General features: G+C 40.2%; 1 protein-coding gene across 2 annotated transcripts in view; it reads right to left on the reverse strand.

The window, feature by feature from the left end:
• PARPBP (PARP1 binding protein) overlaps window positions 1-12,574 on the reverse strand; it is a 48,070-nt gene that overhangs the window by 24,481 nt on the left and 11,015 nt on the right. For both annotated transcript variants that reach the window (XM_085228155.1, XM_010713484.4), the window contains exon 6: window positions 10,331-10,485. In XM_085228155.1, the coding sequence (XP_085084281.1) occupies window positions 10,331-10,485 (155 nt within the window). The remainder of the gene's footprint in view (window positions 1-10,330; window positions 10,486-12,574) is intronic.

Consider the following 12,574-nt stretch of genomic DNA (forward strand, 5'->3'; position numbering starts at 1 on the left):
AAGAGTTCAGGACATAGCCCTCAGCAGGTAAAGTACACTGATTTTTTTGGGATAGGTAAGGGTGATCCTTCTGGATTTCGTGAACAGGGACAAACCATCAACTCTGATTGCTACATCAAGAATGCATCTCAGGTGATTGAACTTAAGACTTCACAGGCAGACTCTGCTTAATTTTAGAATTAATGCCTTGTTAATGTTTTTTTGAATTAACAAGTCCCCAGATATTTGAGATCAGTTGATCACTGTCACCTATTGGCCACTTTTTACCCTTGATTATCCATACCATCAAATGTCTAACTAGAAAGACTTATGAAAACAATCTAAAAAATAAATTTGGTTTGTTATCATGAACAGCTCAAGATCATAATTTCAGAATAATAATAATAAATTAACACCCTTCTGTAGTTTCTGACAGCAGCGAGTAAAACATAAACCAGAAACATAGTATTCCCTTATAAATTTCCCATCTTCCTTCTTAGAGTGGTTCTCTGTGAGTTCCCTCAGTCTAGGAGGCAGCCATCCCGTTACAATTCTATCATGCTAAGATGACTGTTTGGTAAATCTGCTTAGGAAAAACTACCCAAGAAGTGAACAAGGCTCTGATATAGGACTGTTCTTATCTTCTAAATTCTACCTTCTAGAACATTTCAGGTTGGAACTCTGGAGAAGGCTGAGAGGGGATCTCATCACTGTTAACAAACATCTAAAGTGTAGGAAACCAGTTGATGGAGGTGGACTCTTTTTGGTGGTGAGCAACAGTAGAACAAGAGGCAACGGGCAGAAACTGGTACAAGGACGTTCCATACTAATACAAGGAATAACTTCTTCACTGTCAGAGTGATGGAGCACTGAAACAAGCTGCCCAGAGAGGCTGCGGAGTCTCCTTCTCTGGTAATATTTAAGACCTGCCTGGACGCTTTCCTGTGCAACGTGCTGTACAGAACCAGGGGGGTTGGACTCAATGATCCCTAGAGGTTCCTTCCAAGGAGGTCACCTACAATTCTGTGGTTCTGTGTGATCTTTATTCAGTATCCTCCTTTTCAGTGAAGTTTAATACAAAAGACCTATGACATTTAAGATTTTATAAGAATTGACAGAAGAAACAGCTTACTATTGTCAGCATGAACCAGCACTAAAAGAAGAGTATACTATTCACGTAGGATTTCTCTCATTTTCCCTGTAGCTATAAAGAAAAACCAGATGTCTAAATTAAGACAGGAATGCCTGACTGAAGAAAAAAAGAGATGACAAATGTAATTTATGTACTCAGACAAAACATACTTCAATAGGTTACAAAGACATAGTCATGCATCAAGAGCTAGAAATCACAGCCTTATTGATTGATACAGATTTAGGAAAATATTTCAGAATTTAAGAAATGAACAGATATCCATTTTTAAAACTCGAAATTACGCAAAGAGCGTAGCAATGTAGTTCTATTCTCAAGTGTAAAAACAAACCAAAAAAAACAGGATTTCAACTAGTTTCATCCTATGAGAGGAGAAAAACTAGAGAAAATAGAAGTAAGAAACAATACAAAGTAAAACTTCTCCTAACAGAGGAGTAACTGTGTCCTTAAAGCAAACCTACTTTTAGTAGCTAAATTTGCATAAAAATGAAAAAAAAAAGCTGTTCATCTTCAATAACATTTTATCAATGAAATTTTATCAGTGAACTTATCCATATTTTTAAAATATGTGGGAAAGAAATAATTATATCAAAATCCAGTACTCAAAAATTTCATCCCAAACAATGAACTTAAGCATTTGTCCCTTGTTGCTGACTTCTTTAAAATCACAGAGAACAATATATATGGTGAAGACACTACTTTGAACCCTTTGGAGTTCTGCAGTTCAGTAGATCCACAATAGAAGCACAGCAAAAAAATTACTAAGTATTTTTCCACGTTCCTACCAACACTTATGCTGCACTGTCAAAAATGTTTACCTTTTACCTCTGCTTTCTTCCACTAAGCTAAAAATGACCCTCCCTCAGGAGATGCTACCATCTCAAACATCTGGAATCTTCTTAAGAACTTACTAGCAGAAACATAGTTGGTGTTCTGTCAGTGTGTTCATGCACCAAGATTAATACATGTTATTCTCCATACCAAACAACACTCCTCAAATCCTGCAACGATGCTATAAGACTCAATAAATATACTAGAAGAGCATGCATGCTTTTCCAGGGAAGGCAGCTTATCCACTAGGTGGATAAGGAATTGGTTGAAAGGCCCAAAGAGTGGTGATTAATGGTTCTACGTACAGGTGGAGGCCAGTAACGAATGGTGTTCCCCAGGAGTCTGTCTTGGGACCAGTGCTCTTTAACATTTTTATCAATGACATCAACGATGGAATCAAGTGTACCCTCAGCAAGTTTGCTGATGACACCAAGCTGAGTGGTGCAGATGACACGGTGGAAGGAAGTGATGCCATTCAGAGGAACTTCAACAGGCTTGAAAGGTGGGCCTGGGAAAATCTAATGAGGTTCAACACAACAAAGTGCAAGGTTTTTGTACTTGGGCAGAAGTAATCCGCAGCATATATAGAGACTGGAAGGAGCAGCCCTTGAGAGCAGCCCTGCAGAGAAGGACCAGGAGGTCCTGGTGGATGAAAAGCTTAACATTAACCAGCAGTGTGGTCTTGCAGCTTGGAAAGCAAATGGTATCCTGGGCTCCATCAGAAGAGAGGTGGCCAGCAGGGACAGGAAGGTGATTGTCCCTCCCTGCTCTGCCCCTGTGAGGCCCCATCTGGAGTACTGCGTCCAGATCTGGGGCCCCCAATACAAGAAAGACAGGGAGCTGTTGGAGAGGGTCCAGAGGAGAGCCACAAAGATTATCAGAGGGCTGGAGCACCCCCCCCTATGAAGACAGGCTGAGCGAACTGGGCTTGTTCAGCCTGGAGAAGAGAAGGCTGTGGGGTAATCTCATTGCAGCCTTTCAGTACCTGAACCTATAAACAGCCTATAAACAGGAAGGGAGTCAACTCTTTACAAGGGTAGATAATAACAGGACAAGAGGAAATGATTTTTAAGTTGGAGGAGGGAAGATTTAGGTTGGATATCAGGGGAAGTTCTTCACCAGGAGAGTGATGAAGGGCTGAAACTGGCTGTCCAGAGAGGTTGTGGATGCCCCATCCCTGGAGGTATTCAAGGCCATCTTGGACAGGGCCCCAGGAAGCCTGGTCTAATATCCAATGTGGAGGTTGGTGGCTCTGCCTGTGGCAGAAGGGGTGGAGCTTGATGATCCTTCAGGTCCCTTCCAATCCAAGCCATTCTATGATTCTATGTGTACGTATGTATACCTCTGTTGGTGAACTAGAAGTGGTGATAAAGTATATGCTTATCACATTTGCAGATGACACCAAACTGGGTAGAACAGTCAATACATTCTGGGGAAGTGCTTCCATGCAATGCAGTACCTAGACAGACTGGAGAAAAGGGCTGACAGGAACCATAAAAAATTCAACAGGAAATGCAAATTCTTGGAAAGAGATATGCCCTTGCAAAGTTACTGGCTGGGCAGAAAATCTGTGGAAAAAAACTTGGGAGTCTTGGTGCATGTTCAGCAAGCTAAACAAGCCACGAGTGTGCCTTGGCAACAAAGAAGGTCAACAGTATCTTTGGCTGCATCTACAGTAGCGTAGCCAGTAGTCTAAGGAATGTGATTATCCTTCTCTGATCAGCAGTTGTTGGACTGAACTTAGAATGCTGCATCGAGTTTTTGGCCCCCCAGTCCAGAATGGATACTGATAAACTGAAGCAAGATTAGTAAAGGAATGCCAAGATGGTCAGGGAGACATGTCATCTGAGAAGTTAAAGGAACAGATTGTTCAAACTGGAGAAGAGAAGGCTTCTGGGAGATCCACTAGCAGCCTTCTGATACCCACAAGGAAGTGATCAAGAAGAAGACGACAGGCTGCTGGCAGATAATGGACAGAAGAGAGACAATAGACATAAACTGAAATAAGATAGGTCCTAACTAAAATCCTTATTGTCATGAGGACACTCAAGCAGTGGAACAAGTTGCCAAGATGCTGCAGTCTCCATCCTTGAAGGTTTTCAAAACTTAACTGGACAAAGACCTAACGATCCTAGGCTGACCTCATAATTGACCTGTTTTGAGTAGGATGTTGAATCAAAAGCTTTCTGAAGCTACTTTCACAAGAATTATTTCATGATCTTAAGTTCATTGTGCCCAAAAACAAGCAACAAAGCTGATAAAGGGTCTGGAGAACAAGTCTCATGAGAAGTGACTGAGGGAACTGATTCTTCAGTCTGGAGAAGAAGCCCAGGAGAGACTTATCACTCTTTACAGTGGCCTGAAAGGAGATTGTATCAAAGTTGGGGGTCAGCATTTTCTCCCAGGTAACTAGTGGGACGGCAAGAGGTAATGGCCTTAAGCTGCACCAGGGAAGGTTCAGGTTAGATATTAGGAAAAAATTCTTAAGAGTGGTACTGCACTGGCACAGGCTGCCCAAGAAAGTGTTTGAATCACCGTCCCCAGAGGTGTTCAAGAAATGTGTGGATGCAGCACTGAAGGACACAGTAGAGACAGGTTGACCACTGGACTAGATGATCTTAGAATCACTGTGGTTGGGAAAGACCTCTACAATTCCAAAGACTCTGCTTTGTACATGCTTGCACAACTTTCCCACAAATTTAGAACACAAAACTCCAGAGCTGCATGAAAGCTATCCAAACATTCAGGACAAGATCAAATAAAGCTTCATACGCATTCTCTCCTAAATACTACTATATTTTAAGATGCAATCACAGCTTTACAAAGGCAACATGAGAAGCAGTATTTTCCCTACCCTCTGAAAGCTCAGTACACTAATACACATGTATGATCAAGTCAAATCGTAAATTAAATGTAAGAAGACTGCTCATGGACTTGATATGAAGATCCAGCCCAAAGCATCACACTCGCTCAAAGGTAATGAACAGAACACCTACTACAGCTGTTCAGTTCAAACTGCTACTACTTTGAGCTGTGCAATAGTGTCACCTAGTGGACAGTAGTTACAACAAAGCGAGGGCCAATTCAAGAAGAAAAATCTACCATCTCCCATCTTTGCTACTCTATGAAACCAGTTGGGACTTCTAAATTTTATACATGCACATGAAGCAAAAAATAGCAGCAATGAATAATACAAATACTTTTCCATTACTTAGTTTTGAGCCATACAAAGCTTTCATAAAGTTGAAAAATGTCATTCAAGAAATAGAAGAAATGCTCTATCTGGATGCAGGAAGCATTTTACCGTTTGGTCTAAACAAGGAGGATTTCAAAAATAATAGATGAGTACTGCAGGCTTTAATTTATATCATAAAAGAGCCTCCAGTTCACCAAGTGTATAATAATCATCCACTTCACTGGCAAATGCAACACTTATATTTTTCTGTCTCTTGACAGAAAACAAGTAGATCATGCAAGTTCTCCATTTACTTCACGAACATTGTCCAAGATGTACAGAATCGGTAAATAGTTTGAGGGTTATAAGCTTTACAGCATCCTCAAACATTAAGGAATGTTCATGCTACTACTGATTCCTGAAAGTTCAGCGATGTCTTCTAATGTTGCGCAGCTAGAGAATGAGAAGAAAATTTCAGAGATTCATAAGAATGTTTATTCTGCTCAGCAAATTCTCCTTGAAAATACTGTTTTGGTGGGGTTTTGTTTGTTTTTCAGTTAGTTTAAAAAAAAAAAAAAAAATCAAACAATCTCTTGCTATCAGATCTCCTTAAAGTTTGTGTCTCATCTGAATCAAACCATCACAGTTTCATCAGGAGTTTGCTGTTCTACTCATCTCATCTGCTGTTCAGTTTCTTTCTTAACAGAATGACTTGAAGATGAGAAAAACATTTTGTGTGCCTTGTAGCACAGAAAATACTAAGATCTTTACAGCAGAGAAAGAGCAATGCCACAGATAGATTGCTCATTATCCTCCAGATTTCTGAGAAGGTTCCTAAGGAATACACAACTAAAAACTTTTTCTGCACTCTTGCTCAGTTCTTCGTTTTGTTTACTTTTCTCCCATTCTTCATTTTGCAGTAATGACAGAATTAGAGAAATTTCTTTTGTTAAACTGCTTCTTTCGCAATTCAGAATAAATGTAAAATCACAGGCAGGATATGCAAACTGTCCCCACTCACATGGCTTACTAAACACTTGCAAAAGGAAAATGGAGTAGTTTTCTTTTTGTTCATAAATCTTGTGATCCTTAAGTTTGAGAACTTCAGAATTCTAATGAATATTCCTTTGAAGACAGTCAACAAATTGTATAAGTTGTCCTACAAATATTTAGGTACTTAGATATAGAAACATATAAACATGATAGTAGTATTTTATTTTTTTTTTTAATATATCTTGCAGTTATAAAACCCATTCAGAGTGCAAGAAGAGATAACAGGAAAAAAAAAATACAGCACAGATAGCTTTTGTTCTTGGCAAGTGATACAAACAAGGACAACTACATATATACATGTAATCTACTGAACATGCCAGAATCTGCTATTAACGAGATTTACGTCCTAAAATAGTATAGGTTCTCATACCATCTATACAGAATTATAATAGGAACTAGAATCACAGAATCGTAGGGGTTGGAAGGGACCTCCAGAGATCATCGAGTCCAACCCCCCTGCCAAAGCAGGCTCCCTACCCCAGGTCGCACAGGTAGGTGTCCAGGCAGGTCTTGAGTATCTCCAGAGAAGGAGACTCCACGACCTGCCTGGGCAGCCTGTTCCAGTGCTCCGTCACCCTCACCGTAAACAAGTTCTTACGCACATTTGTGCGGGACTTCTTCCTATGCTCCAGTTCCTGGCCGTTTCCCCCTGTCCTGTCTCCACACACTGCTGAAAAGAGTCTGGCCTCGCCACTCTGCCCCCCACACCTTAGATATTTATAGACCTGGATCAGGTCCCCTTTCAGTCTTCTGACTAAGCAGACCCAGTTCACTTAGCCTGTCTCCATAGGGGAGATGCTCCAGGCCCTTCACCATCTTTGTGGCCCTCCGCTGGACTCTCTCCAAGAGATCCCTGTCTTTTTTGTAGTAGGGAGCCCAGAACTGAACACAGTATTCCAGATGAGGCCTTACCAGGGCAGAGTAGAGGGGGAGGATCACCTCCCTCGACCTGCTGGCCACACTCTTTAATGCACCCCAGAATGCCATTGGCCTTTTTGGCCACAAGGGCAAACTGCTGGCTCACAGCCAACCTGTCGTCCACCAGGACACCCAGGTCCCTCTCTGCACAGCTCCTCTCCAGCAGGTCATTCCCCAACCTGTACTGCACACCATTATTTCTCCCTAGATGCAAGACTCTACACTTGCTTTTGTTGAACCTCATCTGGTTTCTTACTGCCCAGCTCTCCAGCCTGTCCAGGTCTCGCTGAATGGCAGCACAGCCTTCAGGCGTGTCAGCCAATCCTCCCAACTTCGTATCATCAGCAAACTTGCTGAGGGTGACCACTATCCCCTCATCAAGGTCATTGATGAAGTTGTTGAACAAGACCGGACCCAGCACAGACCCCTGGGGGACACTGCTAGTTACAGGTCTCCAACCGGATTCTGCACTGCCAACGACGACCCTCTGCGCTCTGCCAGTCAGCCAGTTCGCAACCCACCTCACTGTCTACTCATCTATCCCACACTTCCTCAGCTTTGTTATAAGGATGTCGTGGGAGACAGTATCAAATGTCTTGCCGAAATCGAGGTAGACTACATCCACTGTTCTCTCCCCATCCACCCAGCCAGTGACAACATCCTAGAACACTACCACGTTGGTCAAGCACGACCTCCCCCTGGTGAACCCATGCTGACTACTCCTGATAACCTCCTTTTCTTCCAGTTGTCTGGAGATGGCATCCAGCACAAGCTGTTCCACCACCTTTCCAGGGACTGAGGTGCAGCTGACTGGCCTGTAACTACCTGGATCTTCCTTCTTGCCCTTTTTGAAGACCAGAGTGACATTTGCTATCCTCCAGTCTTCAGGCACCTCCCCCATTCTCCAAGACCTCCCAAAAATGATAGAGAGCGGTTCAGCAATCACCTCTGCCAGCTCCCTCAGCACCCGTGGATGCATTCCATTGGGTCCCATGGATTTATCAAAATTGGTGTTGCCTAGGCGCTCTCAGACCGCCTCTTCCCTGACTAAAGGGAAGTCTTCCGTTTCCCAGAGCCTCTCACTAACCTCCGGGGTCTGGGATTCCTGAGGGAGAGCTTTTTCACCAAAAACAGAAGCAAAGAAGGCATTCAGTATCTCCGCCTTCTCAGCATCCCCCGTTACCAGAACATCCCCTCCCTTAGTAGGGGAGCCACATTCTCTCTAGTCTTCCTGTTACTGTTAACATACTTAAAAAAGCCTTTTTTATTATCCTTTATCACCTTTGCCAGATTCAATTCCAGGCGGGCCTTAGCCTTCTTCGTCGCATTCCTGCAGTCCCTGACAACATTTCTATATTCTTCGCAAGTGGTCAGACCCTTTTGCCACATTTCATGGGCCTTCTTCTTCCCTTTGAGTTTGTGCATGGGCTCTTTGCTCATTCACACAGGTCTCCTGCCACCCTTTCCTGATTTCTTGCTCACAGGGATGCACTGATCCTGAGCTTGGAAGAAGAGCTGTTTGAATGCTGACCAGCTCTCACAGGCTCCCTTACCTTCTAACACCCTTGCCCACGGGACGGTTCCAAGTAGGTCCCAGAAGATATCAAAGTTGGCTCTACTAAAGTCCAGGGTAGCGATCCTACTTCTTGTTTTGCTTCTTCCACTCAGGATCTTGAACTCCACCCTCTCATGGTCACTACAACCCAAGTTGCCCCTGACCTTTACTTCCTTGACAAGCCCTTCCTTATTAGTGAGAATAAGGTCCAGCAACAGCCCTCCCCTTGTCGGTTCCTCCACCACCTGCATCAGAAAGTTGTCTTCAACACATTGCAGGAACCGTCTGGACCGTGCAATGCTGAATGCTGAAAAGGGCAGCAGCTACAGCAACAAGAAGAAAAGAGAAAGCAATAGAATAAACAGATGAATGTTGAAAATGATTTCCAGGCTCAAGATAATTCTCCCAATTAGAAATTCCGATTTTCCAAAGCAACTACTGATTTTTCTCACATTTTAAACAGAAGGGTAATTAACAAGAGATAGCATTTTATGTTACAATTTGCTGAATCACACATAATCAGAAAGTAATCTTTTAGGGTGGAAAGACAAGTTGCTACACTTGTCTACTACAGTGTTTTTTTCTTTCCTTATTTTTATGAATGTATAATGCCAGACATAACTTAAACAAGGAAAAGAGCGTATGTTAGAAGTTGAGTCAGAAGTTTTCTTTAATGATTACAGACATAGACGGATTGTGTCTAGTATCTAGAATGTTCAAATGAAAAAACCAAGAAGCAGCATTGAGAAGTAAAACAAAAACTGGAAGGGGAAAAAAAAAAAAAAAAAAAAAAAACAACTTCAGAAGTACTTCCAACTTCAATGGAACATGAATAGTAATTTAAATAAGGCTTATTGTTGTCCTATAACATTTTCTTTTCACAACTACATAAATCAGATTATTAAAACTAAAACAGATTTTTGAGCATAGAACTATAATAGGTAATGGGCTAGAACTTCGTACAAAAAAAAATTACTGATTATAAATGAAAAATGTTGCTAACTTCTATTATTTGAAAAGAATGTTCCACCCTAACACCAGTACTGTCCTAATGCTAGCACCTAGTTTAATTAACTGTTATACTGATGCTTGTCTGTAATTCATCTTACATTTATACCTCTGCTCAAAAGATTAACTTCAAGTCTTCAGAAACATCTAAACCCAAAAAACTTCACAAGAGCCTTCCCAAGAAGTAACTAATACAACTAGCTTCTGTTGTTAAAAATAAGAGAGCAGAAAAGCTAAATAGCCTGTCATTATTTATCAACTCTTAATACGAACGAAATGAGTCCTTTATAGAAAAGTAAATAAAGTGCTATAACATAATAGGAGTAATAAATGAGGAAGAAAAATTAAAAGATCTTTGTCTTCATCAGACCCACGTGATTTAAATTTTTTGGAAATCCATTTACAATTAAGGAACTAATCAAATATACATACATGCACCAACGTGATAAAAATTTAATACAAATATTAGCCTCAAAACCTAAAAGCTTATCCAAGCTGTTTTCCAAACATTTGTATTTTTCTAGCTAAAAATTAAAGATTTAGACATTTATTATGAAATAAGTGATTAGAACTTCTTTTGTTCCCCCCTCCTCAAGCCAGACAAACAAGAAAAATAAGAAGTTACTCAAAAGAGACAGAAATGCAATAGAAATTCTATTACCTTGGATCTGGAATTTCACCAACAATTTCTCCCAGCTTGTCAATAAAATTAATGAAGTTAGAAAGCCCCTTTATATGGGCTCTTAGAGGATCAAATAATGAAGCTGCACAGCCTTTTCCTCCATGTTCTACTGTTCGGATAAAAGATGTTGCCATCTATTAGGAGAAATATTTAGAAAATGAACATATTTTGAAGTGACTTCCTACAGATACGTAAACTGCATAATAGCTGGATAATAATAGAAATCTAATGGAAATCAAGAGAATACCTTTTAATTGCAAGCTGTTTACATCTCTCCATATATTTGCAAGCCGAATACCTAAAGTTGGGCTTTAAAGTACTTACAAGTTAAATGAAAATGATCCAGCTGATTTGATACTTACATTGATGCCTTGGAAAAAAACATCTACTTTATTAAAATTGCATAGTTTTGTTTTTGTTGTTGCTCTTTAAATGCTTGTACTTACATAACAAAAACAAATCTTACATTTAGAGGGTTGTTTACAACCTAGGAACATTTAATACAAGCACATAAAGATTGACTTGAGAATTATATTTATTTTTAGGGGTAGAAATAAATACTATGAATATTCAAAGTTTCTATATATATATATTATGATAGCCAAAGGTTCTAGCATCACAGATACTCCATTCTGAAAGTTTCCCTATATTTTATATACAGTAGAGACTCTGGAAATAAGAGATGCCCCATCAGCAGTTGTCCTGGTTTCAATTGGGATGGAGCTGATTTTCTTTACAGCATCTAGTAGATGCATGCGACATCCAACAACCCTCCTGTCCTGAAGAACTGTTACAATAGATGGAGTCCAAAGTCACAAATTAAGTCAACTCCACAGACAGTATAGAGAAATGGCCTAAAGACTATGGGAACAATATCTGTGTGTATATATCAGAAGGCAGAAAAGGTGATGGTAATTAATTGGGATGTATTGGAAAGTGTGGGACTTGAGTATTATGTAAACAATACAGAATAAGAAGCGGATATTGACCTAGTTTCAACTGAGACAGAATAGATTTTCTTCATATTGTCTGCTATGATGTTATGTTTTAGCTTTAGCAAAAAAACAACATTGATAACATACTTATGTTTAAGTTGCTGCTCAGTAGTGCTACACAGCGTCAAGGATATTTCAGCTTTTCATGCTGTCCTGCCAGCGAGAGGGTGGGGGGTGCACAAGAAGCTGTGAAGGGACAGAACCACGACTGCTGACCGAAACTGGCCAAAGGGATATTCCATACCATATGACATCATACAAATATAAAACTGGGGGAATTTGGGGTGGGGGAGCTGCTGCTGCTCAGGGTCTGGCTGAACATTAGTCAATGGGTGGTGAACAATTTATGTATGCATGTGATGCACAGTGAAATGTTCTTATCGTTACTATTATTTCTCTCATCCTTTTCCATCTTTGTAATATTTATAATTTCAACCAATTATATCTATTTTTTTTTCCTGATTCTCTCCTTCATCCTACTGGAATGCAAAGAGAGTGAGCAAACAGCTGTGTGGTGCTGAGCTGTCTGCCAGGTTAAATCACAACAGCAGCACACTTCACAGTGTAACCCCTTACACTTTAAGCCAACAGTTAAATAAAATAAATCTCTCCATAAGAAGCTGAAGATAAGAACCTAAAATACTTTACAGATACAGTAAAATTAATTCTACCTGTACAATTTAATTTCATACTACACAATTAAATCATAAAGCTCTTGGGACTGTAAAGAATACAACTGGAATTACTCTAGCAAAGGGAATAAACCTGCCAGTATTCCTGCTTTTGCACTAAAGATTTCTTCTGGATAAATATGGTTCATAGGACCTTGCCTTCCAATGGAAAATATTCTGGCTTTGCAGGACTTCTACAAGACACAGATGCCAGAAAAGACAACTTCTTTACACAGTAGAGAAGTTTCCCCTCTGGCAGCTGGGAGGAAGAAGCAATAAATCCAGTCCAAACACAACTTTTTTTTTTTCATATACAATTTTAACAGAGCGTTAGGAGTTCAAATAATTAATCCTGGAACTGAGATTTCACAAATTTTCCGTATTTTTCAACTGTAAAATCTGAAGCAATAGTGCAGCTGCTTCAGTGACTTTTATATACCCATACTATTTTTCCTTGGTCTACTGCACAGATCCCACTGTGTATGCAAAATTTGATTATTTGAATATGAGGGACTACAGTGATTCTCTGGAGAAAGAAATCTTACTCATCTATTTTT

The sequence above is a fragment of the Meleagris gallopavo genome, chromosome 1, assembly GCF_905368555.1.
Source record: "Meleagris gallopavo chromosome 1, MGAL_WU_HG_1.1, whole genome shotgun sequence".
Taxonomy (NCBI): Eukaryota; Metazoa; Chordata; class Aves; order Galliformes; family Phasianidae; genus Meleagris; species Meleagris gallopavo.